Source organism: Varroa jacobsoni, unplaced genomic scaffold (assembly GCF_002532875.2).
Source record: "Varroa jacobsoni isolate VJ856 unplaced genomic scaffold, vjacob_1.0 scaffold_63, whole genome shotgun sequence".
NCBI classification, from domain to species: Eukaryota; Metazoa; Arthropoda; class Arachnida; order Mesostigmata; family Varroidae; genus Varroa; species Varroa jacobsoni.
Genome location: NW_019212965.1, coordinates 106,836 through 132,361, shown reverse-complemented (window position 1 = coordinate 132,361; position 25,526 = coordinate 106,836). Strand labels below are relative to the sequence as shown.

Genomic DNA, 25,526 nt, shown 5'->3' with positions numbered 1-25,526 from the left:
AATAATCAAGAAATTGAAGGAAAATTATTGATTATAATTAAAATTTTTTGCGCAGGTTGTCCTCGTCGTGACGGTGTCAGCCGTCGTTCTTAGCTTGCTGCTGAAAAAACCTTCCGCTCGCCCAGTTCTTCCCATACTTGGTGGAGGCAAACCTACTGTGGGCCTACCTCCGTATGTTTAAAAAGAAATTAAATAACTCAACCAACTAACACTCGGTAAAAAATGGAAGAACGAGTTTACTGAATCAAGTGGGCGGACCTTTTGTCTAACGACAGTTGCATGTCGAAAGTTTTTGACAAAATATGACCATTTGCATGTGATAAACTGTGTGTATTTAGTCTCTTAATAGATCTAGCAATAGCTTTCTTTCGAAAAGTGTAACGTCTACAAAAAACGAGTGGTTCTGCAACTATGTAAATGGAGCCACAATTGCAAAGGATACTTCAGCACAAATAAAAGCTCGGTTGTATTGTTCAATATAGAACGCGAGTCCCATTGTATGTCTCGTCATAATCACGATCATCATCATCAGTGAGGACAGTTAATCAACAAAATCATAAGTGCTAGACTCGCACGAATTTGGGTTAACCTATAGTGTATTTTTTAATGAATTTAATATGATGAGAATAAGAACGTTACTACCAGTAATTGATTTGGGTATGTCTCGAGCGACATGTGCCGGCAACAATTGAAGTTTCGGTGGAACAAAACCCAACTGCCAAAAAATGGATTTGTTGTGGAAATTTCGTATGAAATTGCTGTATGAAAATACCGATATACCGATTCACTTCAATGATGTACCAGTATGACAGGTGAACGTTAAAACTTACTAATGTAAGCCTAGACATAACTTAGAGCGTTTATGGTGTACAGTAAATCGCAACAATTGGTACGTCAATGCAAACTTCACTCTAGATTTTATAGACTAAAGAAGAAAAGTGATTCAAATAGTCAGTCGAATACCAATTTGGTGGAAGGAGGTGCTTTGCATGAGCATGAATATTCCGCGGCAGTTTTAGGGGATCATATTAGTCCCTATTTAGCCAGATTCAATTAGTAACCGGACAGCTCATTTGAAACAGAGCGCAATAATTCGTACCGTTGTTTTACTAGGTTCGAACAAAGTGTGATAGTACGTAATAAAAACCAATTGCCTTTCAAAGGCTTCTATGTGAATATTAGAGGATATGTCAATTAATGGATAAGTTGCGTATTTTATTATAGTGCATTTTTCTCCTGATCTTATTACAAGAGTTGAATTGCCTTTTGGACAAATGATAGACCTTCTGTGTTGAGTCACTGAACAACCAATGGTGAAGCTGCATTTACTCCAGCTATCGGTTAAGGCTAGGTCACGAATATTAGCTTTATATTTTATTAGCAGAGATATTAATGTAGATTTTTTTGCCGAAGACAACGAAGAGGTGGTGAAGAAGATTAGAAATAGATGACACTTTCCTGGAGATGCAAGCGATAATTGTTATGGGAGAAGTAACTGAATTTGGCAAGGCATGCTAGGATTTCAAAATATATCGGGCCAATTTGACAGTACAAATAGAGCAATTTATACTTAATATTCGTATTATACTTTAATATAATATGCAGTATTTCTAGTAATGTACCTAAATTTGAAGTACGGTTTAGTCTAAAAATGCACATTAAGGTCGGAGAAAACGCAGGGCTACATTCTATGGTACAGTTTACACTATACAAAATAAGTGTGCCAAAGTCAACGATTTTCATATTGCACTGTATATCTAATGTTAATATCCTTAAAGGGCGTCGTGCAACAAAAATTCTTTGGACTGCTATATTTGACGGCAAAAAAGTAATGACAACCTGGTAAATCACGGTTGTCAGTCAATAGATTCACTTCACCTCGACATTTTAGTTATGCCTTTCTCAGTTTATTTGTGAAGTAGGTTAATTTTATCATATAAATTTTATATATATTATTTTAGCTCTATAAACCAGTTTGTTTAGTCCTCAACAACTGCTTACGTTCTCAGTTATGTCTGCTAGTATTTTCATGCGATACGCAAACGATAGTATCTGAATGATATGAAGTTATAAGCATCTACACTGCTATAGCGAAGCGCTTCATTCTAGGTTGTTCCATATCGATACACAGATAAAGGAGTCTCATACCGTTGATGTGCGCGTTCTTACTGTGAATCAAGTACTACATTGCAAACTTTTCGACTTCGAATATTTACCTCGAACAACTGGAAACGATGAAGCCTGAATGAACAACTGAAACAATAGAAGATTGAATTAGTTTTCAGGCACTTTGAATGTGAGCCTTACAGGGCTTAAATTGAAGTGAACCGAAGATTCTTGTGATTGAATTTCGGTTCAGTCCTCGACCAGAAAACTGCTGATGTGTTCGAAGATTTCTCGGCGAATGGGAACTCAACTCCTTGTTTTCATGACAAAAAGATCTGAGCATAAGTAGTACATCAAACCGGTATTCAAGTACTGTTTATTTTCTGACGAGTCTATATTGCTCAGGTGCATTGAGCAACAATTTTCTAGCGTTAGTACAATGGGTTGGTGGTTTTTTCCAAATCGCAACGATGACCACACAGTACTCGCGAAATATTTAAGTGGGGGACCTTACGGACTCGGGGACCCCAATGATAAGAGTTTGCGAAAGGTTGAAAAAGAAATTCTAATTCCTAAATTGATGCGTGATCGGACGAAGGCGGTAAGCTACTGTCGGAGTATTCAGGAGTCTGCAGGCATCCTGCAGCTCGTCCTGCTTTATTTCCATATTAGTTACAATTAGCGCTTTATATCGGTATCCTAAGTTTTTGGGGATGATTCATCAAGATTAGCTATGTGAAAACCCTCTAGCTTCCATCATATCATGTTGACAGTAATTAAAATTTTGTCATTAGAGTTGCGTAGGTTGTTTTATGATATGAGAGAGAAATTTCAGATAATAGAAGATGATGAAAGCATGTCTTAGATTGAGTTTGGAGTACTATATTAAATGAACAAGTCAGTCTATTAATTTCCTAATTAAGGATTCCTAATTACGTATTACGCTTTGCACTCTTAACCCAAATTTTAAAATAAGAAAGGCATTTGATAAATTATGACGTGAGTCATTTCAACCAAAAGTTTACTATAGCTTATGGTATGTGCTTTCTAATGCTCCAGGAAAAGTGCGCAGCTGAGGTAAAGGCATTTGGCGAATGTGCTAAACGTGAAGGATTGTCAGTCGTTTTCAACTGTCGAAGAGAAAATGACGCCATGAAGTCCTGCATGGTAAGGTGGTACACAGATTCCCAGTTCAAGGAAGAGTGTACCCAGCAATATTTAGCCGATCGGACGCATTATCGTGAAACTGGTATCAAAAAGAAGAGAATGCCAAGAGGGGCCGTAAGGCTTGATGCAATCCCCGAAGTACCAACGTAATGAACGGTGCTGCTTATCCTTACAGGCTTATTATATTAGTTGAATAAAACTTGACATTTTATAAGTAAAAAAAATAAACGAGGACACTCTACTAATGTCTCTAGAAAAGCATTCATTTTAGTAGATTCTACAGTGACATTTTTTTTAAGTGTGCATTAAAAAAAGACTATTCTTTAAAGTATTTAACGTAAAATTAGTTGTGCAAAATCAGTAGGAGGAACAAATACAAACCAGGAATGACCGAGTCATACCCTAACAGAAAATAAAGTCAGGACATTTTCGCGACGAAGATCCACTGATCCGTAGTCCTATCATAAGTATTGTAGATTTTATGCTTACGAGAGGTTTTATCAATGAGATATTCATCTAGGCATATTTTTTCCTTGATAAAATATTCAGGAACAGTAAGAGTGAACCTATCTCATCCGTTTACTCACAGGCTTTTGCCAGTGTTTCTGGGGCTGTTTACCTGTGGTTATCGAAATCAATGCCTTCCGTACAGCTCGATTTTATCAGCCCGGAGTGTCAGACTCAAACATGCGGAATTTGCTCGCGTTCTGAAAATAGGTTTAGTTCAATTTCTCCACGGGGTTAGACTTCTTGCATAGCCATGCTAAAATCGCTTGAGCAGAAAGCTGCGATAAAATTTGACCCTTCCGTGTAGGCAAAAAGGACACCGGCTGTTTCTTGGAGTTTCTAAGAAGAATCTAACTCTTGGCTACTGATACGACGTTCTTAAGAGGATCCATCTGGACTTTGAAACTAACTTTCATGCTCCTATTAGCATAAATGTAACGTATAACGTACCAAACGAATTAAAGTACTTAGGCTAATGGTCCAAGTTTTTAGTCAGATGGGCGCAAATACGCCAGTGCGGTTTAAATTCACACGGGAAGTCAAGCAATTCTTATCTGGCGAAGTCAAAACAGCATAATTTACTATTTGTATACAGGAGCTACGGTTTGCCACAACCTTCGCACCGTCAATATCAGTGAAACCGGCACTGCCAGTGCTACTAAATTTATGGAATGCTCAATGTTAAAACACTTAACTGTATGGAGCACACTATGCTTTTTACAAAGTGTCTCCTACGAAAACGAAAAGCGTGTGAAACGTAGAGAAACAAATTTTGCTAAATATACCAAGAAACACTCGCTTTACTACACTTTATCATATATTTATACCATTACATTCGTTCCAATATCTGCATTCTGCTTTACACTAAGTTCCAGTTCTCTTCTGATGTTCCTGTTTATCTGGTTTTAAATTTCCGTAATCAGTACAATTGACGAAGCAATTACACGCATTCCTCATGTTCAGTTTAAGGAAACTTTGTACACCGCCGATGCCGTCAAACGACGCAAGCCCGGCTGTAGGTGTTGTCATCTGCTTATCAGCCGAGCTCTGACATCCGTCGTATTCATTCTACGGCCAGTTAGCACCGTAGCCTGGCTGCATAGCCACTCTTCTACTTGAATACAACCGTATCAAGCATAGCTCCAAGACACTGGACAATATTGGAGGTCATAAGAACGTTGACCTTTTCTTCGAGATGTCTTTTTGGGTCTTGCTTGCCCACATTCTTGATAGCCAGCTGTTCGGGTGTCATTTTATCCTCTTCTTCGAGCGCCTTATGATACGCCTTGGCAAGCTTTAACATTTCATCCACAGTTGCCTTATTGTGTTCACTATGTTCCTAAAATATAGGCCATTTCAAAGAAAAAAAGGTAAAACTCTTGCTTAATACACAGTAACTAAAAAGAAGACTATGAGTAGATATTATGCTTAAGAAAAATGCAAGTGCACGCTAGTATTATTTGGTTGAACTTATTATATAATAATAACTTGTGACTATAAGCAAGATAGAATTACCAGGTACTATTAGCTTCCGCATACACGGAGCACCTCGGTATGCCGCTTGAGCTATCCTACCTTATATTCTTGCAAGATAAGCCCCTCTTCCCAGGACTTCTTGTTGAGGTTTAGGAGCATCTTTTGCTCTAGCTCATTTTTCCTGTAGTTTATTGAGATTGAATAGTAATGCCGATTGAGGCCGTGGATGAGAGCCTGAATCGACGGTTTATTCAGATGTCCAAGATTTGACGTGGTTTGTCGAGGCTCCTGATTAAGCACCATCATGTTAGCCTGAATCAATCTGTGGAATCACCAAAAAGATGCATCAATAACGTGACATGTCAGAATTATTTAAGAGTAAAATGAGAGGCCATTTTTTTTACCAGACTAAACAAGAAATAAAAGCCTATTTTCTTTTATTCTGTGGCTGCAATTTATTGGCCAGACACTGTGTTTTATGCGGAATACGACAGAACATTGCGATAAAGCTGAAGTTTTGGAAGCTCTGTCCGTTCTGCGTACCATCAACAAAACCACTAGGTCAGGTTATCTAGGTGATGGCCCAACATTTCAGCGTCACAAGATAGTCACTGCCTAATTCGCGGTGTGGCATTCTTTTTGAAAGCAATGATATTGACTAATTCAAAATAATGCCATAACTATAGACTTAAACGTCAGCATAGCAAAAATTACCTCTTAGCTCGACTAAAATATTCAAATATCGACGGTGCTCATATACTCAAACTTACCAAATAGAAAGTCGGTATTTTGCAAACACTCGCCTTAAATGTCGAGACCTTGATGTTTAGGAAACCAGCAAGTACCTACTTAATCGCTGCTAACGACACAAACTTATAAGTTGGCCAATTTTTGAGTGGACTTGCGACTATAGATTCTACTTTATTGTTGAACAAAAATGTTTCTGAACTTTGATTAGCCTTTAGATCAACTGGTTTAATCTGCACAATGTTCTCTGGAAACAAATGCGACTGATCAGTTTGCGTCTAGTGAGAGTGTGCGATGGCATATGATGGTTTCAGAGAAGTCCTTAGCAGTTTAAATGATGTTGGTCTGCTCAGCTGGCACGATCAGCGGCTACTATTCGAGTTATACGTATTGTATTTAATTGGAAAAACATTTTCCGCAGAACCTCCTATCAGTAAATCGGCATTTAACTTGCTGAGGTAAGTACTTACCGGAAAGCGTCAATGACTACTTTTCCTTTGACCGATTGAATCGGATCAATAACAACTGCAACTGCGCGATCCGTTAACTGTTCGAATGACTGTTGTGTATTGATGTCGACGCCGGAAAGCCAGCAACCAAACCCTGGATGCGAATGATACCATCCGACGACCATTTCTGGCCGACCTGTCTGTTTCAGCATATCTAGCATTTTTGCCTGAAATACGGGATCGACAGCTTCCACGGAAACGCCAGTACCTGAAAATCGGTATTACGTATGCAAAACAAATACTTGAATAAACAAAACGAGCAAGAACAAACCTCTACCTGTAACATGATCTTTAAGCAAAACCTAGGTTACTTCTCTCCACACGGAATTGTTCAGCCATAAAGCAATATCAAAATTATATATCGATACATTTTGTGCTTGGCTTCGTGTTCGAAAAGCCAGTGCCATCGACGTATTATACGCAGTATATGGTTGAGAAAGGCAAGCTGAAAGTATCTGTAGCCTATAGTGGCTTTCAAATGACGTACCTGACTGTGGCATGGCGAAGACATCATCGACGCGAACAGTATAGTCATCAACAAACTCGCCCAACATAAGACCCATAACCTCCATGGGCACACCGGCCCGACCATGCTTCAACATTTTGAGAAGGGCCAACGATGAAATATACACTTGTTCAGCGGTGTCAACCACTGGACCATCTGTATTTGGAGGAGGCTATAAATACACATGGATAAATATAGCAAAAATGCACTACATCACAGAACTGCTAAGCAAGTATCGGAATAATTTTGCACTGGCGGTTTATAAGTGTTTTTTTTCTATATTTTTTCTGGCACTCACTCCCTATCCATATTATTTGTATACCCACGATTGGCGAAGCTGTGCGCTTTGTCGTAGATATATTAGTTCAACTCCCTTAGGGAAAAAACTGAGATGGAAGACTGTGTTTTTTTATTTACTCATACGTATATCAATGTTTCCTTTCCGCTAAATATTACTGGGTGGTGGCTGCTTAGGGCGAAATATACCACATAGCAAAAATCCAATAGAAACCCTTAATCAAATCAGTTAAAGGCGCTGTGCTAACAGTGACTATGCTAAGAAAAAAATAAGCACAAGAATGATGATTGCGTTTCAGGCTACATACGAGATGGAAGCATCAGCTGTCATGTATAATGTACTGGAGTGGCATTTACAACAGGAACATATACTCCGAGACCCTTTTCGTTTCTACTTGGAGATAAAAGGTTACCGAACCATTACTGATACTAAACCGTTTGTTTTGCTGTTTCCTCATTCCTGTACTAATTGTTTTCCCAGGTTTTTCAAGCGCCACCAACCATTTTCCAAGAGAAATAGGAGTAGCTAAATACGTCACAAGTTTCTGTCTATTGTTATTATTAAGCTATTAAATAACCTGCGATTCGACTGCGTATCAACTAATAAGCATAAGTCACAATACAAGAATCTCGAATAAGCAAATATGAAAAACACGCCATATAGGTAATTTGACAGCAATAAAGATTGTAAACAATCCCTAAATGTGTTTAAACACAGGCTATTCGTGAAGATATTAACCTTACATGGCTAATGCGACAAAAATTTGGTGATATTTTCAGATGCAGGATTCATGTAAAATACATGACATTTATAGATACAGTATTATCGGTTTCAAAAACTATTGTAAATGGGCTTCACGCTTTTTTGATATCTTTAACCTGACCGAAAGAAAACGATCTCTTTTTATCAGTCTAAGAAAAAAACTTTTTAGAGTTAGGCAGCCTCATCGACAGGGTTTTGTCGCCAACTGGAAACTTCAAGATAGAAACAACATTTTGTTTATATCGAGAAACTTTCGAGAATATGCCATTGTGTGCTCAGTTAGGATCGCACATCACAACGACATGAACTATAAAAGAGTCTTAATTAGCAGATTTAAAGCTGTTAACATACATGACATTCTGTTCTGGGCCATGGCTTGTCTTAACCCGAAAGCCAGAAATCGTAGCGAATAAACTCAATATTTTCTTTCTTTAATCTAAAATAACACGATTCTAGGACTGCTCCAAATAATATAATAATTGTAATACTTACTTGTCCAAGTCCCGACAGACCTCCGCCAAACCTCAAAATTCTTTCCATAATGACAAATTTTTCACTAGCCTAAAAGCACTTCTTACACTAAGGAACTAGTTTGCACACACACAATCAGACACGGATTAAAAATAATACACCGTCGTTAACGATCCTAAGCTTTCAGTCCTATTGCCCACTCGTACCCTGCCTGTGAATAACAAGCCGAAACCACAAAGTGTACGTCGTACACTTTGTGTTTCTCACAGTGGGTGAGTGATTCTGCAAAACCGGCTTGCAGACAGCTTTAGCTCGCGGCTCGCAGCCCGGACAACAATAAACAACTTGATAACCGTCCGTAGAGTACAAACAATATACAGACTAGATAACTCAGGGGGTCTGGACGTACACTGTACATTTGTTGCGTTAGATCAGTAATGACAATTCAATGATACTACTATACCAAGTCTAGTTGTTACTTCTTGCAGCCTGTCCAAATACCCTATCATACAACGCTTAAAACCCAGTCACATCAGTTTTTCCCAATGGTGTATCCCTGTTTGAGAGACCAAAATCAGCTGACCGTCTCCTGATTTATCCGCTGCAATTTCCGAAATCTAGTATATCTCTCTCTATTTCTCTCTCCATTTCGTTCATCCTGCTTCCCATACAATATCATCAATGTACTAATCATCATCGCCGAGGTTAGCAGTCGCAGCGGCCCTGTCGTCTTGGGGCGAGGGTCTTATTGCAGTTTCATCTCATAGTGTGCATAATATCTGTCTATGTAATAAGAAGTTGTGCGAAGAGTCGGAGTGCTGTTAGCAGCGACGGCGCCCGCGGATACGCGGGAATTACCGCTAGCGCAGTTGAAGTGAACAACCAATCCATCGCCCCTTACCACCGCCTTACGATAGCGAAGGCAACAAGAACAACACCACACGGTCATTGCTTACCCTTTTAGTCTGCCCATTGGTCCTCCCGTCGAACCTCTGTATAACTAATTTTCTCTGCTGGGGACGTACAGACGGATTGGCTCATTTCTATCGCTAGTAGTGGTAAGTGACAAGTGACTGTTATTCGCCTACACGCGCACCACTATCGCTGCAATAAAAGCTGTATGTCTTAGGAGAAGCAGTGAATGTCTGTATTCGTAGGCGCGTCGTGTTCGATTCTGTGCCTGTGTGCGCTTCTCGTGCTCCATCCAGTCAACGCTGTGCTTGGAGCGTTTGTGTATTAGGTAAAAAGACAACAACGTAAGGTGGAGAGGTTGGCGGGTTTCAAAAGTAAGACTAAAGAAAAAAGCAGATGTCGTTTTACAAAGGCAAAAAAGGCTTTTTACATCGAACCAAGGAAGAAAGGGACTTAATATTCTGCGCTGATATTGGCTGCTTCCGCAGCAGCTAGCTTACAGCTGGTCGACCGAAGAAAAGATTTATCTGGCGCTGATGCTCTGCGCGCGCGTACAGCATTTAACCGACGTATACCAAAACGAGTGTAACGTGATGTGCAAGTAAACGACACGTATATGGTGCGTCATGAAGTGACAATGCACTGATGATTTTCCTAGCGTACTTATTCTGTAGTGTTCTGTTTATATTCTACTTTGCGAACATCATTCAGAGCCTGCGTAATTTACGAGGGGCGAAGATTCGACGAAATTTAAAGGAAGGCTTGTAGGTATTGATGAGTCAGGGTCGATTGCCCCGTAAAGCAGCATAACAACAACTAAGCAGAAGAATCAATGTTAAGCGAGAAGAGAGCTGTAACGGCAATTGCGGTAGCCGTGGGCAAAAATCAACTTTACAGTCTTTCCTACTGCTGAATTGTTCCGCGGCGGATATTTGTTTAGAACCTAATCAGAGGCACTGTATAGCCGTAACAGTGGCTATATTCAGCGTGAATTAAAGCGTCTAAGGTGTGTTTATTTGTTCACATAACATTTACCTTTTTCCCACTCACTGGCCAGTCAGCTGATCCATATACTGAGCTTGCCAGTGAGTGTAGTGCATTAAAAACATTAGCGGAGTTAGGCTGGTTTGAAAACAGATATCGTATATTTATATTGTAAAAGATCTGTTATGACTGTAACTGTTAATTGTCCTATCTACACAAAGAAAAGTGCGCAGTATCTGTATGGTAGTACAGTATTTATTCAAGTCGTAATAGACAGGCAAATAACTGATTACGTTGTTTTTTTGCAACGGGTATTTCTCGGTTTAGATTGTCATTCTAACTGGCTGGTTTTCTCAACAGTTCTAACTGCAAACAGGACTGAGAAACGCAAAAATTAATTTACCAATTTTCGTTTTCTTCAGTCGTTTTTCGATAAATAAATAGATATCACTAGGTATGCTGAGGTATTGCAGGAAAATAGTTTGTTGACAACTGGCAATAGAAATTAGTAAAACGCACGCGAGGACATCGTGCATCATCTTTCTCTACTAGACAACAGCAATTGAGTGCTATGAGTGGTTGGCGAGTAAAGTCTCGGCCATGTTAGACTGTTGCTGGAGAGTGCTTAGTAAGTGATTTCAAGACAAATTTTCAAAGTAGGCAACTGAGTGTATAAACAGGCACCAACTGACCAGAACATTCTTATTGCCTATAGCCCTAAAATAGATAAAGGATATATTACTCGAAAGAAACGATAAATGTGGTTTTAGTCATATGTAGATTTAATTATAACACCTATACTCATCCGCTACGATTTTATGTAAAACTCGTAACCTTCTCACTAGATTACCTAGAGTTCCGCAGTTGCTAAAAGCAAAATCTTTAGGGAAAAATTACGTTTTCCCTTTTACTTTCGAGACAAATTTGTTAGGCGATGTCGAAGCTATTCAGGTGTGCTTGTTAGTATTGACCTTTGCTTTACGACAAATTTTTTTTTCATGGGCATTGTAGCGTTTGTCAAACTGCACTGATTAGCTGCGCTCAATAACTAGCTGAAGGGTGAAACGTACTTCATTTACTCCGAAAGCGATATAGGAAAAATTTCAACTCACAGTGGTTTTAAGTACGATTGTAAGAAAAAACGAGTGCTTAATTAGCTTCTAAATCTGTATTCGCATATTACGGCACAATTACATTGGCAGTTACTACAGTTCTGATTTACTGACTCGAGATTGCAATTGCAAAAAGCTTCGCAGATGTCTGTCACTCATGTCCACATATCTGGAACAGTCTAATGATATCAAAGCAGAGGATCCAGCAGTCTATTGCTGCAACCACTGTCGTGCATATTACTCTGTTATTATCAACATAATCCGTTACGCGTACAAAACAAGACTAAAATATATTTGTCCTTTTAGCTAGCTGTTTTGTTGTGTTTGCCGTAACTGATCAAGACTGACTTTGCTAATTGTATTTTAGTATCTGTCGTTTGCGAGCTAATCTCTCCTAATCGTATCGCCGCCTGCGTAACTTTGAGAGGCATGCGCGATAATTTTAAGAGCGGGGCATTATACCGAACGAAACTATCAAGCAGTTTTAGCGCATATATCTATCTTGTTTGGCGAAATTATGAACCATTTTAAAAAAACGCAAGATTAAAACTCTGCGAAACCTTAAATAGTGTTTGAAACCAAAGTTTCCGAAAACTAGAGAATCCTATACAATGTATGGAAGACTCGGAAGTGTTAATCGTATACATAAAATTAGTTTCTCCCTATGATATTAATCATTGTTTTTGTGCTCGAGCTGGCCTATTAATAATAGAGTTGATGTAAAAGAGTATATAGATGTATATTCCCTATAGTATGTTTCCTGTAAAATCAACAACGCCTTTTAAATCAACATTTCAAAATTTACGTCTCAATAAAATGCGTTCTATTTTCTCGACGTTCTCCTCGTATATAGGCGTACGTTCACGTCCAAGGAACCAGATTAGTTAAACTGAGCGCACCAGATGCCAAATGACTCCGTCATGCTACTATCTAAAACTGGAATATGTATAAAAACAAATGATCTTGTACATAAGATTCTCAACTTTCTAGAGGAACTAGGTGTCATATTTGAGTCAAATTTTATGAATGTAACAAGAGTACTATTACATAGTACTCTTGTTACATTCTAGAATGGTAGACCCTAACTTCAAGCAGACTCGCCATTCAAAATCAGACATGCTGACCTTCTTTCGAGTTTAGTTTTCGGGAAAGGATAATAAATTCATTGTAAATAGCTTATGCAGGAAAGACACTGTACGCTAGCTTTGACGTGACATATTCCACTTTGCAACCGTCTGAACCTAAAGGTCATGTATACTATTGAGATTTTCCGTTGGTGATAATAATGATAAAAATACTAACCTAAATAACAGACTAAAATGAAACGAATGTCCTATATAATGTTTTGCATATAAATGAAGACTACTCCAGCGATTTTAGTGTTAGGGCTTTTTTCTGAGTAGTAGACTAATGCTGCAAGTATTACAAGCGTTCTAGCGTTTCTCAGACATCTTTTATTTCGAAACGGCGTTTCTAAGTAATATTTAGGAACGGCACGATTTGGGTGTCTAGTTTGCATCTCTTCACGTTGCCATGGTAACTATGAACATGAGATGACCGCTGATTCAGATTTCAGCGTTGGCACGTGGTTGTCATAACCTATCGTCGTCATACCATTCCATAAGTCTTTCAGAAAAACCCCAAATGAGTCCAACGAAATCCATCCCGAATAGACCTTCTAGTGGCGGCAAGTTCTTGACACTATGCAGAATAAGCGATTTCGAAAATTTGGTCATAATAATAGAAATAGCCGAAGGCTCCAAAAAGTGGTATTGAAATTATAATGAGAAATTAATTATAGATAATTAAGAAAATAAACGAAAAAATGAAGCAGCTGGCGAAGAATATTTTGGACTAGGGATCATCGTCTGTTTTCCTGTATAATAATGTAATCAAAACTAGTCATTGTTCGAATTTAAAATTATGCTGTTTTCTCACAATAGAATTCAATCATAATTGCCAATCCGCAGGGGGTGCTCAAGGCGGTGGATATGGCGGGCGTTGGAGATAACTCTACAACGCCCAGTATTCATAATAATTGTGCCTCAGAAAGAGAGACGGTAAGTGTTTGGGCACCCAAATTTCATGAAATTAAATATTAGCAAAAAATGCATCTCGTTACACCATCTTTGTTTTAGACGACTAGGTGAGCTATGGTTAGGAATGAAATATGGCATGTGGGAGCTAATAAACACTTATTTCGGAAACAGCGCGTTTGTGACTTAATGAAATACAAAAAAATACTGAAAAATCTAGCATTTTATTGTTTCGGCTCACTCAGACCATCATGTGTGGTGCCGTTATTCAGTGTATACCAAGGCTGGCGATGGGTGGAAAGTGAACAATCTGCAATACATAGAACTGGCGTTATGATTTACAGAGATAACTCCAAAGATCGACTTCATTTCAATGAGTTTCCATTAAATAACGTTATATATATATATATATATATATATATATATATATATATATATATGCGAGGCTATCTCTTCTCTCATATTCGCTCAGTCGAAGTCAAACAGTTCGAGATCCGATTCTCAATCACCCTGTGAGGAAGAAAATTTTCAAGGCGGTTATTAGGTCCGACGATTTGTCTTTATGATTTTTCCGTCGGAAGCTTCACCGTCAACAACTCTGCTTTATATATTCTAGAGGAAAGGTAGTTTAAAAGCTCACGTTCTTCACTAGTAAATTATGTTTCGACGGTATTGAAGTAGAGCTAGTTATTATTGGGAAACTGTGTCTGACATAATGTCCCAAATTATTTTTCATAAGTTCCACATGTTTTAAACATACGCATACGAATACTCAAATGTATATGCATTTCAAATGCGCATCTGGCTTATGACGGAAATGTTTGGTCTAATGAAACCTGTTTTTTTCAAGGCAATTTATTTAAAAAATCATCCGCAACTAGTTGTTTAAAAATATAATAAATTAACACCATCTCTCGGGTGAACATAACGAAGCAAGTAATAATGTAATAATTTCGAAGATGATTTTTTGAGCATTAACATATAGGTATATTAACATTAACATATATATATATAACATAGGTAATAAAATTACCTTTTTCCGATCGTGCCTGTTTCCTGTTAACCTAATCTTTGAAAAATACTTTAATTTTTCGGTAAGCTTCTCTTCCATTTGTACAGCATAGAAGGCCACGTTGTCGAGTAAAACTTACTAAGGACAAAATCATCGAAAGGCCAAAAAACTTAATGGAAGTTAGTTTTATAGGCAAATGCAATTTAGCGGAAATACAGCGAGTGTCGACTGTATGCACTACTCATTTTTCTAGAAATGTTTGGCCGTGGAAGCTCGAAAGTATCTAGAAAACGGCTTAATCTTGAAGTAGCTATCCTCCTGCCGATAGGATGCGGCAAAAGGACCTACACCGTTCGTGATAACCGTTAGTGCGATGGTGTATAATGATAAAGTACCTGCCGCCTGCTTTCCTAGTACTTCCTTTAGGATTGTTATACACGTGACGCTGCCCTGTCACCGTTGGCAGATTTTCATTGGACACCATCATGACCAGTGAACCAGACTTATTACAACTTACATACCCCTTCCTTTGCAATGATTCATGTGAAAATGAATCTCTACAAAGCTGTGATCGCCGTTTAAAAGAAAGGGCATACTCGGTGACCCAGGTATTTATCTATGTTATAATTGATCGGACATCACTTTATCACTCTAAGTTTACATTTCCGAAGAGCGATACTTGCTTTGCTTTGCAAGGCGGCATGTGATTGCAATCATAGAAACTCCCTGTTGTAAGTGTATTGTTGTACTCCACCGACTTAAAAAGTCGATACCATGCCAACTGTGTTTGGCACGATTTCTACGTGCAGTGCGGTTCTAAAACAGTGCAGATATGAAATCATTTTTATTTGATAGGAGAGGTAAGTGCAAACTACTAGGGGCCAATTTTAGATTTGTCTTGTTAAGGATATATTGAATTTAATGTACTTGTACACCATGGTTATTAGGTTTTTTCAGGTCTGACTGATTGCCATCAATCAAGGCAAAAACCTCGGCCGACGGCACTTTATGAGACTGTCTGTACGTTGATACAGTGTAAAGTCAACTTGTGAAAAAAAAAATGAAAAATGACCGCCAGAGCGTCACCAAAACCTTAACGTTTCAAAAATAACATGTGTCAATAAATGCTAATATATGTTATGTATAGAAATATTACCGATATTTGATATATTTTGATTGGCATATACATTCTGTTCCTAAACAAAGCTTAATAACCTCTTGAGTTTTTGTTGAATTTTTTGTTCTTTCATACTGCCATATAATATATTGATTATTTCCGGGATATCATAAAAGCTTAAAGATACAATTCTTTCCTTTTGATAATAACCAAATGCACATGTTACACTAATTGAAGATATGCAAGTATGTTTATTAGAAGTTCGCTTAAAAATGGTTTAAAACTCTCTAGAAATGCGTTTTCGCTATTTTGTTGTATAGGCGAAACGGATATCACTATGGGTGTTTGCCCTTTTTTCTCAAGTTTTTATCCAACTCATCAACATCTACTGCTGAGAAGGCCTCTTTTTACACAGAACACAGTGTTAGCCATATACTTTTCAAATAAAATATAAGACCTTAAAGTTAAATTTACGTATTTCAATTCATCTCATCGGGCGTTATCGATTGATACCAACAACTACCACCACGTAGCCCTTTAGGCAATGAAAAAGTGTCATATTCGTGAAAAATCAATCGTATCTTTAGCGCTTTCCACTAGGAAATATCAATTTTAGCTATAGGAAGATACGTTTCGGTGTCTCTCTTAAGAACCTTTCAACCCGAAGGTTTGCCGTTTAAGCCGCTACAACTTTCCGATTTAGACCTATTCAGAAATCTGCTGGAATAAGCACTCAACAGTAGCTCGAAACGTATATTTACTCCTAATGGCGTACACAAGAAACAAATGCTACATTCGATTTTAGTTCGTTTTACCCTGAAATATTAATTTGGGCTTAAAGTTGTATCTTCAATTTTTAACCAGCATGCAGAGATCTACCAATATCTATTATTTGGTGTCAAGAGATAGGCACTCTACGTATAACAAAAAGTGTATTCTAGCAATGCCTGTGAATTTTGTAATTGCTAGCTCGCATTAATTGAACACAATACCGTTAGTACAAAGTTTACCGATTTGCGGTAGGCAAACGAGGTGGTATTATCCAACCAATTGATGCTGAATTTCATCCTAAGCACACTGCTTATCTGTTAGATGCTTGACGTTGCCCGGAAAATTTGGAAAATTGGCATTTTAGCGAAAAAGTTACTTCGATTATTCTTAATTCACCACTCTTCGCTAGTTAGTACCTTAAAATTACTCGGCAAATCTTCAGGAATATGGTTTACTGAGTTTAATCGTTGTTGTAATAACAGTTTCATAATTCAGTTTAGTAATAGGCAAGCATCTCGAAACGATTTCCTAATTCGTGTTATTGTTAATTCATTCATAAAACATATGTCGCGAAGGATTTTTGCTGCAGATTCAAGTGCGAAATGTCAGTATACCCACTATAAACAATAATAATGGTAATGGCATAGATTTGCCGTTGCCTTTGGGAGATGCGTCTGAAATAGTATGCTAAGTAGTAAATGTAAAATTTTTACCTTAACTTCTGTAGGGATTTCGGATATTTACACTATCTATATAAATATTAGATACTGACTTGTCTGACCGGTTTTTTTTCACACGCCAGGTGGCTTAACTAATTTTATCAAATGATATATTCTGGTTGTACAATTATGATTGTCATTAAGTTGAATGATGTAGGTATACGACGTATTTGATTCCCATACATCAAGCCCGGTCCGAGCAACGCTCGACAAATGTTACTACCGGAAGCTACATAAAAAAAACAGGCAAAGGCAATTATAGACGGCAGACACCAGTGTAATAATGAATCACGTTTGCTAAATATGTTGCACTGCGTATGAAATGAGCAATTGTAATAGTTTTAGCTGAACTACGTAGCAATTACTGCTTTCACATAGCCGTGACTAATATTGAACTTGGGTTCGCAACCGAAAAATGCTGGCCCGAATCAGGAGATACAACCAGTACTTTAATCCAAGTATTAGTACTCAATGAATACGCTGAGTTATAGTCCCGATAAATATGGATAGGGATCATGACTCCCCGCTTGTCACTGTTTTTTTCGTTTGCGAACGTATGAATATTTGGCTGTGTACCTGTTAACTTTGACAGCGCATTAAGAAGACAAAATATCACAAGAAATATTATGTTGCTACTTGATCAATTAGCTCAATTGACTAGGCAGTCACAAAGAGTGGTGAAATAAAAAATCAATGACAAAATACGAATGGAAACTATTTAATAAGTTAGGTTTATTTATAAAGTATTCCCTTGAGCAATATCAATTGATACCCTGTTAATTAAACAACTATGATTGACGTATGCCTTAAGATATCTGTTGCTTGATTCATATTGTCGCACACGACCATTCAGTATTTATATTCAAATATGTTTTTTAGACAGCTGTAAGGTGGCTCGGATCCTGGTCAGGTGTGTGGCCCAGGGCCATGATGCTGCCCAGTTGGTTGAAACCAAATGTGAGCACATTATGGGGTCCTTACGTGCCACATACGTGGACGTACTGGCTCGAGGCCAACTCCATGACCTTCCTCCAGATCTTCCTTGTAGTGGTCGCCCTTGTGCTGATCATCGTGTATCTCCACAACAAATTCGGAGTCAAAGAGCTCAAGGCCGATGTCGAGAAAATAATGGGACTCAACAAAGGGCCGAGATTCAGGTAACAAGCTTGTGTTTATCACATAAGTTCTGCTGATTTTCTTGTTGCTTTGATACCTACGAGCATCCTACCGTATCCGTTTCTAGCTAAACAAGCAAGCAGCTAGCATACAACTAGCAGCTAGGCTCTGCGTACTGTTAGTTGATAGTTTGCTGGAGGAAACATTGACGACGATAACAAGGTACAAAACTTGTGGTGATTAACTTTCTTATACTTTCGCAGAAAACGAGACAAGATGCTGTTTTATACGAAGCGAATGCTGAGACATGTGAATACGCTGGCAGCCCAATCAGTAAATACAACGAGTACTGGAGGCAAGGGACGTGTAAAGAAGCGTCAAATGGTGCTACGTTTAGCCAAGAAGATCATGTTCCCAAGGAGAGATATCCCTCAATTAACTGTTAAAGAGCCTTCGCAGGCATTCTTAGAAGAGGACCTCACAGAGCATCGGGAGGACGGTATGTGAGGAAAAATGTTCTGTTTTTAATTCTGCTATGAGCTTCAAGGAAAATTATATCTAAATTGTTGTCTCAATTTTTTGTTTAATTCTCTTATGACCACCTGATGTAGTTTATGCCCTAGATTATAGTGAATTACAACTCAAAGCTAAATTAGGCCGAACTGGAGTCGATACTACACCCTTCATTTATATACAATTCCGCTGTAGGATCTGTTAGTTAGTAAAGCACACTTCTACTGTAAGACATTTATACATTGCGGCGTTTGCGTAAGTTTTACTAAGTTGCTTTATGGATAATTTGATATTCACAGCTAAACTGCCACCCGATGTACTATATCTGATCCGATCAATTCGGATTTTCGGTTTCCTCGAAAAACCTCTATTCGTTGACCTATACAAGCACATCGAAAGTTACAACATTATGCAGGGCGAGATGTTATTTGACATCGGCGATTCTGACGACTCGATATATACAGTCTACAGTGGTTGTATTAGCGTCTACATCAAGGTAAGTGTCAGAAAGTTTATAGTCACGTTACGCTAAATTAGTACGTGTTAAAATTGTTCTGAAACGTATTTGTATTACATGGTGGTTCATTTTGCTAGAACAGTAAAACTAAATAGAGTGCAAAGGCACAAATTTAAATTTAAGGTTTCATATATTTGGTATTGAACAGTAAATACGGCTTCTAGGTCAACTGGTGTAAAGGTTCGACAGGTTTTTAAATACCAGGCTGATATACTCGCTAGTGTTTTCGTGCGGAAGACTTTTCTTATTATCACGCAGGCTACAGGCAAGTGATTATACCACTAATTCCTAAATTGTTTTTTATACAAGCCGTCTGAAAATATGTAAGCTTACCTTTTTGTGCCTGGTTGTTTACCCTAAATGTTCTGTTGACTTATTATAGGAGGGCGGTGACGATCTTATGTTCAAGGAAGCACGGGCTGGGGACAGTATTGCCAGTTTTCTGTCCGGTCTCGTTGTGCTAACGAACAAGGAAAGCACATTTAAGTCTGTGGCGGCGCGAGCTACTGAAGACTCAAAAGTTTTACGTCTTAGGTACAAAGAGTTCAGTGATCTCTTGAAAAAGCACCCTGACTCTATGGTTCGCCTCGTTCAGGTCGTGATGATTCGTCTGCAGAGAGTAAACTTTGTCGCTCTTCATGAGTATCTGGGCCTTACCACTCAGATGATGAAAAACAGGCCTGAACGGAGCAAAAGCTTCATTAATCCTGCCAAAAGTAGCCCAGCGAAAGTGAGTTGCCTAAAACGATGAATTGCTAGTTGTAAGAAGTCAGAAATAATTTTGTATTTGATCGATCAGAAAGTGAGTTCACTTTTTTGCCCTAAGTGCTGCTGGCTGTTGACAGAAATATCTCTGCAAAGTTCATTTCTTTGTTTTGTATGGCCTACCTCCGCTTTTATAATGTGTACGTCTGTGTGTGGACAGCAGGGGGTGTATCTTGGCGAACGGAAGAGGCATCTACCGAAGCTAGTTTTTCTTAGATACCCACATTCTTCAGTTGTTTATTTTGCAGCTCGCAATGCATGAATCCGAAAACTTGTGATCTGATAAAACAATTTGTGGGCTATAACTAAAGCACCAAAAATGGTACAAGATTTATCAAGAAGTTTCCGAAATTATTATACATACTGTAATATAACATGATCAGTTATGCAATCCTTCACCTTTCTAAGAATGCGAACCTTTTAACGCAATTTGTCATCAGCATTCCTAAGTTTGCAATGTTTTGAAAATTCTTGATTGAAATTGAATGCACTTTCTAGATCTCCGCAAATCCTCTGATACCTTTCCAGGATTCAAACGTTTTTTGATTGTGTTAAAAGTACATATAGGTGTTCAATATCGATCTTACGCAAAAGTGGTATTTTTTTGACATGTAAAGATTAAGTAAATGCGTTAAAACAACAAACTATGGCACCTTAATCCAGTTCATGTGAAACATACTTTCCTGTCTTTAAGTTTATCTGTAGCGTACGTAAAGGCAATTCACAACAGTGCGGCGCCTGGCTCTTGACTTCGCAGAAAGTTTTTTGCGCGAAGGGGCTAATATTGTGCAGTGGAGTTCGCAGTTTATCGCTATCAGCTTCATAGGGCTATCCAGAGGTGATTTGTGATTTAAATTCAGATTTCTAAAAAGTTCTAAAGTGCTGAATCCAGGTGCTGTAAACGCTGTCAGCTAGTGCTCAATTTCTTCCAACCTCACGCGCCAAACATGTTGTCACACCTGCATTTTATCAGCGGGGCAGCAGCGAATTAGATCGTGTTGACTTTGCAATTTTTGCTGCCCCATTATTTAACCATAAAGAGAAAGCTATTTACAAAGCCAAAAAAAAAAATGCACGTTAAGCGGGAAACGGAGTGCTCTACGCTTCAGGGGAAAAGCGTGCAAAGTTTCCAATAGGATGGGTAAACAAAAGTTACCAGAATCATCTTCTGACTAACCAGAAACATGCAGGTCGAATTCATTTCTAATAATTATCGATACGGAAGTAGGCAATATTGACTCTGATAACATATTATCGCGTACTGATAATATACTAAATACCATCTAATGTCTTTGGCCCACATATTCTTAGGCTAGTTACGAAGTTCGTGTAACGGTATTTCAGGTACCAGTTTCACGAAAAACACCAGGTCTTCTCCCGCAGTCATTGCCTCATACTCCGATCCACGGACCTCCACCAGGGTCGTTACCTGCTGCGCCAGCAGTACCAGCAGATGGATGGCCCACAGAGGTACCTGAAGAAAATGTTACGACGCCAGCCCCGCCTACCGTGGAGAGCGAACCCGTCAGCGTTATGCGGAAAACGAGTAATATTGTACATCGGATTGCAACGGGTCAGTGGTTTCACCTATATATTCATCGGACTTTTCCAGTATATCTGTTCTGTTAATAACGATGCATGTTACGGAAGACACAGTGATAGCTGAGTATAATCAACTTCAGTGCTTACAGCTAGTGTTCAAGCTTGTCTTTGATTGCAATGATGAACCAGACATTGGTAATCAAAACAGCTCACCTACCCGAGACTTGCTTTATGGCGAATGTCTGCTCGTTAATTGCACGTTTGGCACCATTATCCGCTTTGGGCTTCTTGATTTTATTTTGAGTAGCCTATCGAATAGTTACTATAGCAGAGTAGATGTCTTTGACTCAACGACTATTCAACCGAACAATTACATATAAGTGTACTTATTGTTCTGTAGGGTGATTTCAAATCGTTTGATAACTAATAAGTTGTAAAGGTACGAGTAAGCCTCCAAATTCGAAGAATTGTATATGTAGGTTTGGGGAAATATTTTTTGCACCTATGTTAGAATCTTTAAGTTACCCTATATTTGTTTCCTAGTTTCAGATGAATGGTTTTGGTGAAGTCTTGATACTTCTCAGCCGATTCAACTGTAACTAGAACCACTTTCGAATGTTGTCTGGTATTTTCGAAGATTTCCAATAAACGTGTTTTATGTAGATTTTTGGTTGCTTCGTCCTTGGTAATGTTTACGCATAACTCACAATTTGTTAGTGGTTAGACGCTAACCCGTATTACGGATCTGCTTTGGACTTTTCTACCCGTGTAATATTTGTCCACATGGACAACTTCCTCTTCCTTTTCTTCTACCTTGCTTTGAGCAATCTTGCGGGTCTGTGATGGTTGACTACCATCCGCCGTATAGGTTATGCGGCACTTCTCATTGATGTTTCATCTGTCGGACAATCACCACAACCGGTTAGTCAGAGTCTCCCTAACCAAGCTAAATCAAGCAATATGACCGCTATTACTTCCAAAGGGCGGCGCGCTTCCGTTGTCGGTAACGTGAACGAGAACACAATGCGCGCTCCGGAACCCAGCGAAGAAGAGTGTCTGGCCCAAGCAACCCGCGCTTTCGCTCGCATTCTTAACTTGTCCACCGAAGACCAACTTAAAGACAAACTAACGATTCGCGACTACAAACCCGGCGAGAATATCACAAAACAGAACGATCTCGAACATATCAACCATCTTTACTACATTATTTGGGGTAAGTTTCCAAAAAAGCCATTTGTTGAGAACACAGAAATGCACATTGGTACTGCTTAGTCTTTAAATATCGCCTGAAAAACTGCTCCCAAAGAGAAGCTTTAGAAGCGTCCCGATGAGCGCTTGAAACTGACTGTTATAATGGACACAAACAAATTGCATGGCTAATGGAAAAAATAGAATAACAGATGGAAATTCAATGACTTGGGGGTAAGCCCCATCATTATTTTGAACACTTATTTTTTATGCAAAGAGAATATTACCGGTTCAAGTAATTTAATAGAACAGCCAATATTGTAACAAAATCATCGAACTGTTTGAATTAACGGCGGTGGCAATCGGCCGCTATAGTGGAGCTAGTGGTGCGAAGGGTTTTCAGCTCATTTTGATTTTTTGTGTGTATTCTTAATTGAAATAAGACGAGTTTGTGTGACGTGTGGGCATTATCTTCTAGGAACGGTTGAGGTTCGCCAAAAGGCGTCGCATAAAAGCAGCGATCCTGATGAGATGTATTTTGCTCACGCTGGTGATACTGTGGGCATTTTCGAGACGCTCACATCAGAAATCCCATTTGTAACCCGTGTAGCACGCACCCGTGTTCGTGTAGCAAGCGCTCCATCATCAACCATCTATTCTTTACTAGTGAACAACCCAGACGCAGTCCTTCACCTTGCAGCAAATCTCATAGAGAAACTTTCATCGTTTGTCAGGCAGATTGACTTTGCCATGGATTGGATTCAGGTGCGATGTGGCGAATCCTTAATCTAAAGATTAATGAGATTGTATATATCGAATGTTAGGCTACCTGTTAATAAATTCTAGAGTAGGATCCGCTGATTTTTAGATGATATGAACGTGCATGCACGCGTCTAGAAGATTGGTTCATGTACATGCATGTCATCTGAAACTCAGTGGATTCTACTCACTCCAGATCTTCTTTTGCTATTCAACACTACAAGTAAACTAGTTTAACAACTGGCTCCATGTCAACCGTGGACGAATTATTTTAGGTTGATAGCGGACGAACGGTGTATCGGCAAAACGACACGTCAGATGCTATGTACATAGTTCTGAGCGGACGTCTTCGATCAGTAACGACTGCGGCCGACGGCAAGCGACATCTCGTGGGCGAGTACGGTCGTGGAGATCTGGTCGGTCTCGTTGAGGTTCTTACAGAAGCTCCTCGCACCTCCACTATGATGGCTGTCCGCGACAGTGAGCTGGCTAAACTGCCCGTTGGGTTGCTCAACGTCATTAAGATAAAGCATCCCGTGGTGGTGACTCGTCTCATTCAGCTGCTGGGCCAACGGATACTCGGCAGTATGCGTCGTGAGTCGGTGTCGCCTACACAGGATGTAGTACCTATTCGCAAGTCGCAATCAAACTTCTCAACTATCGCATTGCTGCCAGTCACCGACGACGTACCTCTGCATGCGTTTGCCATGGAGCTTAACTATTCAATTCAAGGTCTCTCGTTACGTTTGACATCAGACTATGTGAAGAAGGAGCTTGGTCCAAACGCACTTGACAAAAGCAACGAGTACAGGTTGTGCTCGTGGCTGGGACAACTTGAGGATAGACACAAAGTTCTGCTTTATCAGTGCGATAGAGATTTCACTTCTTGGACTCAACGGTGTATTCGACAGGCCGATTGCATTCTGATCGTCGCGCTAGCAGAGAGTGGTCCACAGGTAGGACAACTTGAACAGCAGGCCGAAACTATTGCGAAACGTACCCAAAAGGAACTTGTACTTTTGCATCGAGAGGGTGGACCGAGTCCCTCGAATACAGTTGAGTGGCTCAATATTCGATCATGGTGTTCATCGCATCATCATCTGCGGTGCCCTAAGCGCATATTTAGCAAACGCAGTAAACTACTAGATGTCTACCGAAAATTGGAAGGGGTGCCATGTAACACGCATTCGGACTTCGCCAGACTAGCCAGGTTTCTGACAGGAACCTCCATCGGACTGGTTCTGGGCGGTGGTGGCGCAAGAGGCTGTTCCCACGTAGGGATGATTAAGGCCATAACGGAGGCAGGCATTCCAATCGATATGGTAGGTGGAGTGTCTATCGGAGCCTTCATGGGTGCGCTATGGGCTCAAGAGATGGATATGACGCCCTTCACGCAAAAAGCCCGTGACTGGGCATACCGCACGGTCTCGCCTTGGCAGCAGATATTCGACATTACGTATCCGATAACGGCATGGTTCACGGGCTACGCATTCAACAGCGGTATTCACGCGACTTTCGGCGACAAACAGATCGAGGATCTTTGGCTACCGTACTTCACCGTAACGACTGATATCACGAGCAGCTACCCTCGGGTACATAAGCATGGTTCGCTGTGGAGATACGTTCGAGCCTCAATGTCCCTTGCTGGAATTTTGCCTCCGTTGTGTGACCCGATTGATGGGCATCTGTTGTTAGACGGCGGTTATGTGAATAATCTGCCTGCGGACGAAATGTACCGACAGATGGGCGCCGAAACAATCATTGCCGTCGACGTGGGAAGCCAGGACGAGACAGACCTCACTAATTACGGCGATACCCTAAGTGGCTGGTGGCTCCTATGGAAGAGGTTAGTAAACATGGTTCTTACTTATGGCTAATTTGAGGTAGAATTATTTCTTTACACTTACGGTGAGTG

The 25,526-nt window shown here is 39.5% G+C and overlaps 4 protein-coding genes across 28 annotated transcripts in view; 3 read left to right on the top strand and 1 right to left on the bottom strand.

The window, feature by feature from the left end:
- Positions 1-1,181, top strand: part of LOC111261700 (DENN domain-containing protein 1B) — a 49,164-nt gene extending 47,983 nt beyond the window's left edge. For all 14 annotated transcript variants that reach the window (XM_086968813.1, XM_022835395.1, XM_022835403.1 and 11 more), the window contains one exon: positions 56-1,181. The gene's annotated coding sequence lies outside the window, so the exon portion shown is untranslated. The remainder of the gene's footprint in view (positions 1-55) is intronic.
- Positions 1,182-2,125: 944 nt separating this feature from the next.
- Positions 2,126-3,531, top strand: LOC111261687 (COX assembly mitochondrial protein homolog). Its single transcript, XM_022835343.2, has 2 exons — positions 2,126-2,707; positions 3,166-3,531. The coding sequence occupies exons 1-2, from the start codon at positions 2,546-2,548 to the stop codon at positions 3,421-3,423; spliced, it is 420 nt and encodes a 139-aa protein (XP_022691078.1). The 5' UTR covers positions 2,126-2,545; the 3' UTR covers positions 3,424-3,531.
- Positions 3,532-4,579: 1,048 nt separating this feature from the next.
- Positions 4,580-8,778, bottom strand: Rpn11 (regulatory particle non-ATPase 11). The gene is made up of 5 exons (XM_022835330.2): positions 8,570-8,778; positions 7,000-7,189; positions 6,474-6,720; positions 5,356-5,578; positions 4,580-5,119 (listed from the first exon to the last, which is right to left on the bottom strand). Exons 1-5 carry the CDS (start codon positions 8,615-8,617, stop codon positions 4,892-4,894), a joined length of 936 nt encoding a protein of 311 aa, XP_022691065.1. The 5' UTR covers positions 8,618-8,778; the 3' UTR covers positions 4,580-4,891.
- A 279-nt stretch (positions 8,779-9,057) lies between these two features.
- The window catches only part of sws (patatin like phospholipase domain containing sws), a 50,112-nt gene continuing 33,643 nt past the window's right edge, over positions 9,058-25,526 (top strand). For 10 of the 12 annotated variants that reach the window (XR_002681145.2, XR_002681129.2, XR_002681132.2 and 7 more), the window contains exons 1-9: positions 15,000-15,212; positions 18,091-18,368; positions 18,591-18,826; positions 19,140-19,336; positions 19,740-20,087; positions 21,467-21,695; positions 22,647-22,877; positions 23,331-23,617; positions 23,887-25,457. Coding sequence is in view for 3 of the 12 variants with exons in the window: in XM_022835263.2 (XP_022690998.1) it covers positions 15,090-15,212; positions 18,091-18,368; positions 18,591-18,826; positions 19,140-19,336; positions 19,740-20,087; positions 21,467-21,695; positions 22,647-22,877; positions 23,331-23,617; positions 23,887-25,457 (3,500 nt within the window). In the remaining 9 variants the exon portion in view is untranslated. Of the gene's footprint in view, positions 10,467-14,999; positions 15,213-18,090; positions 18,369-18,590; positions 18,827-19,139; positions 19,337-19,739; positions 20,088-21,466; positions 21,696-22,646; positions 22,878-23,330; positions 23,618-23,886; positions 25,458-25,526 lie in introns of those variants that run through there. The other 2 variants (XM_022835316.2, XM_022835306.2) reach the window with 2 other exon arrangements.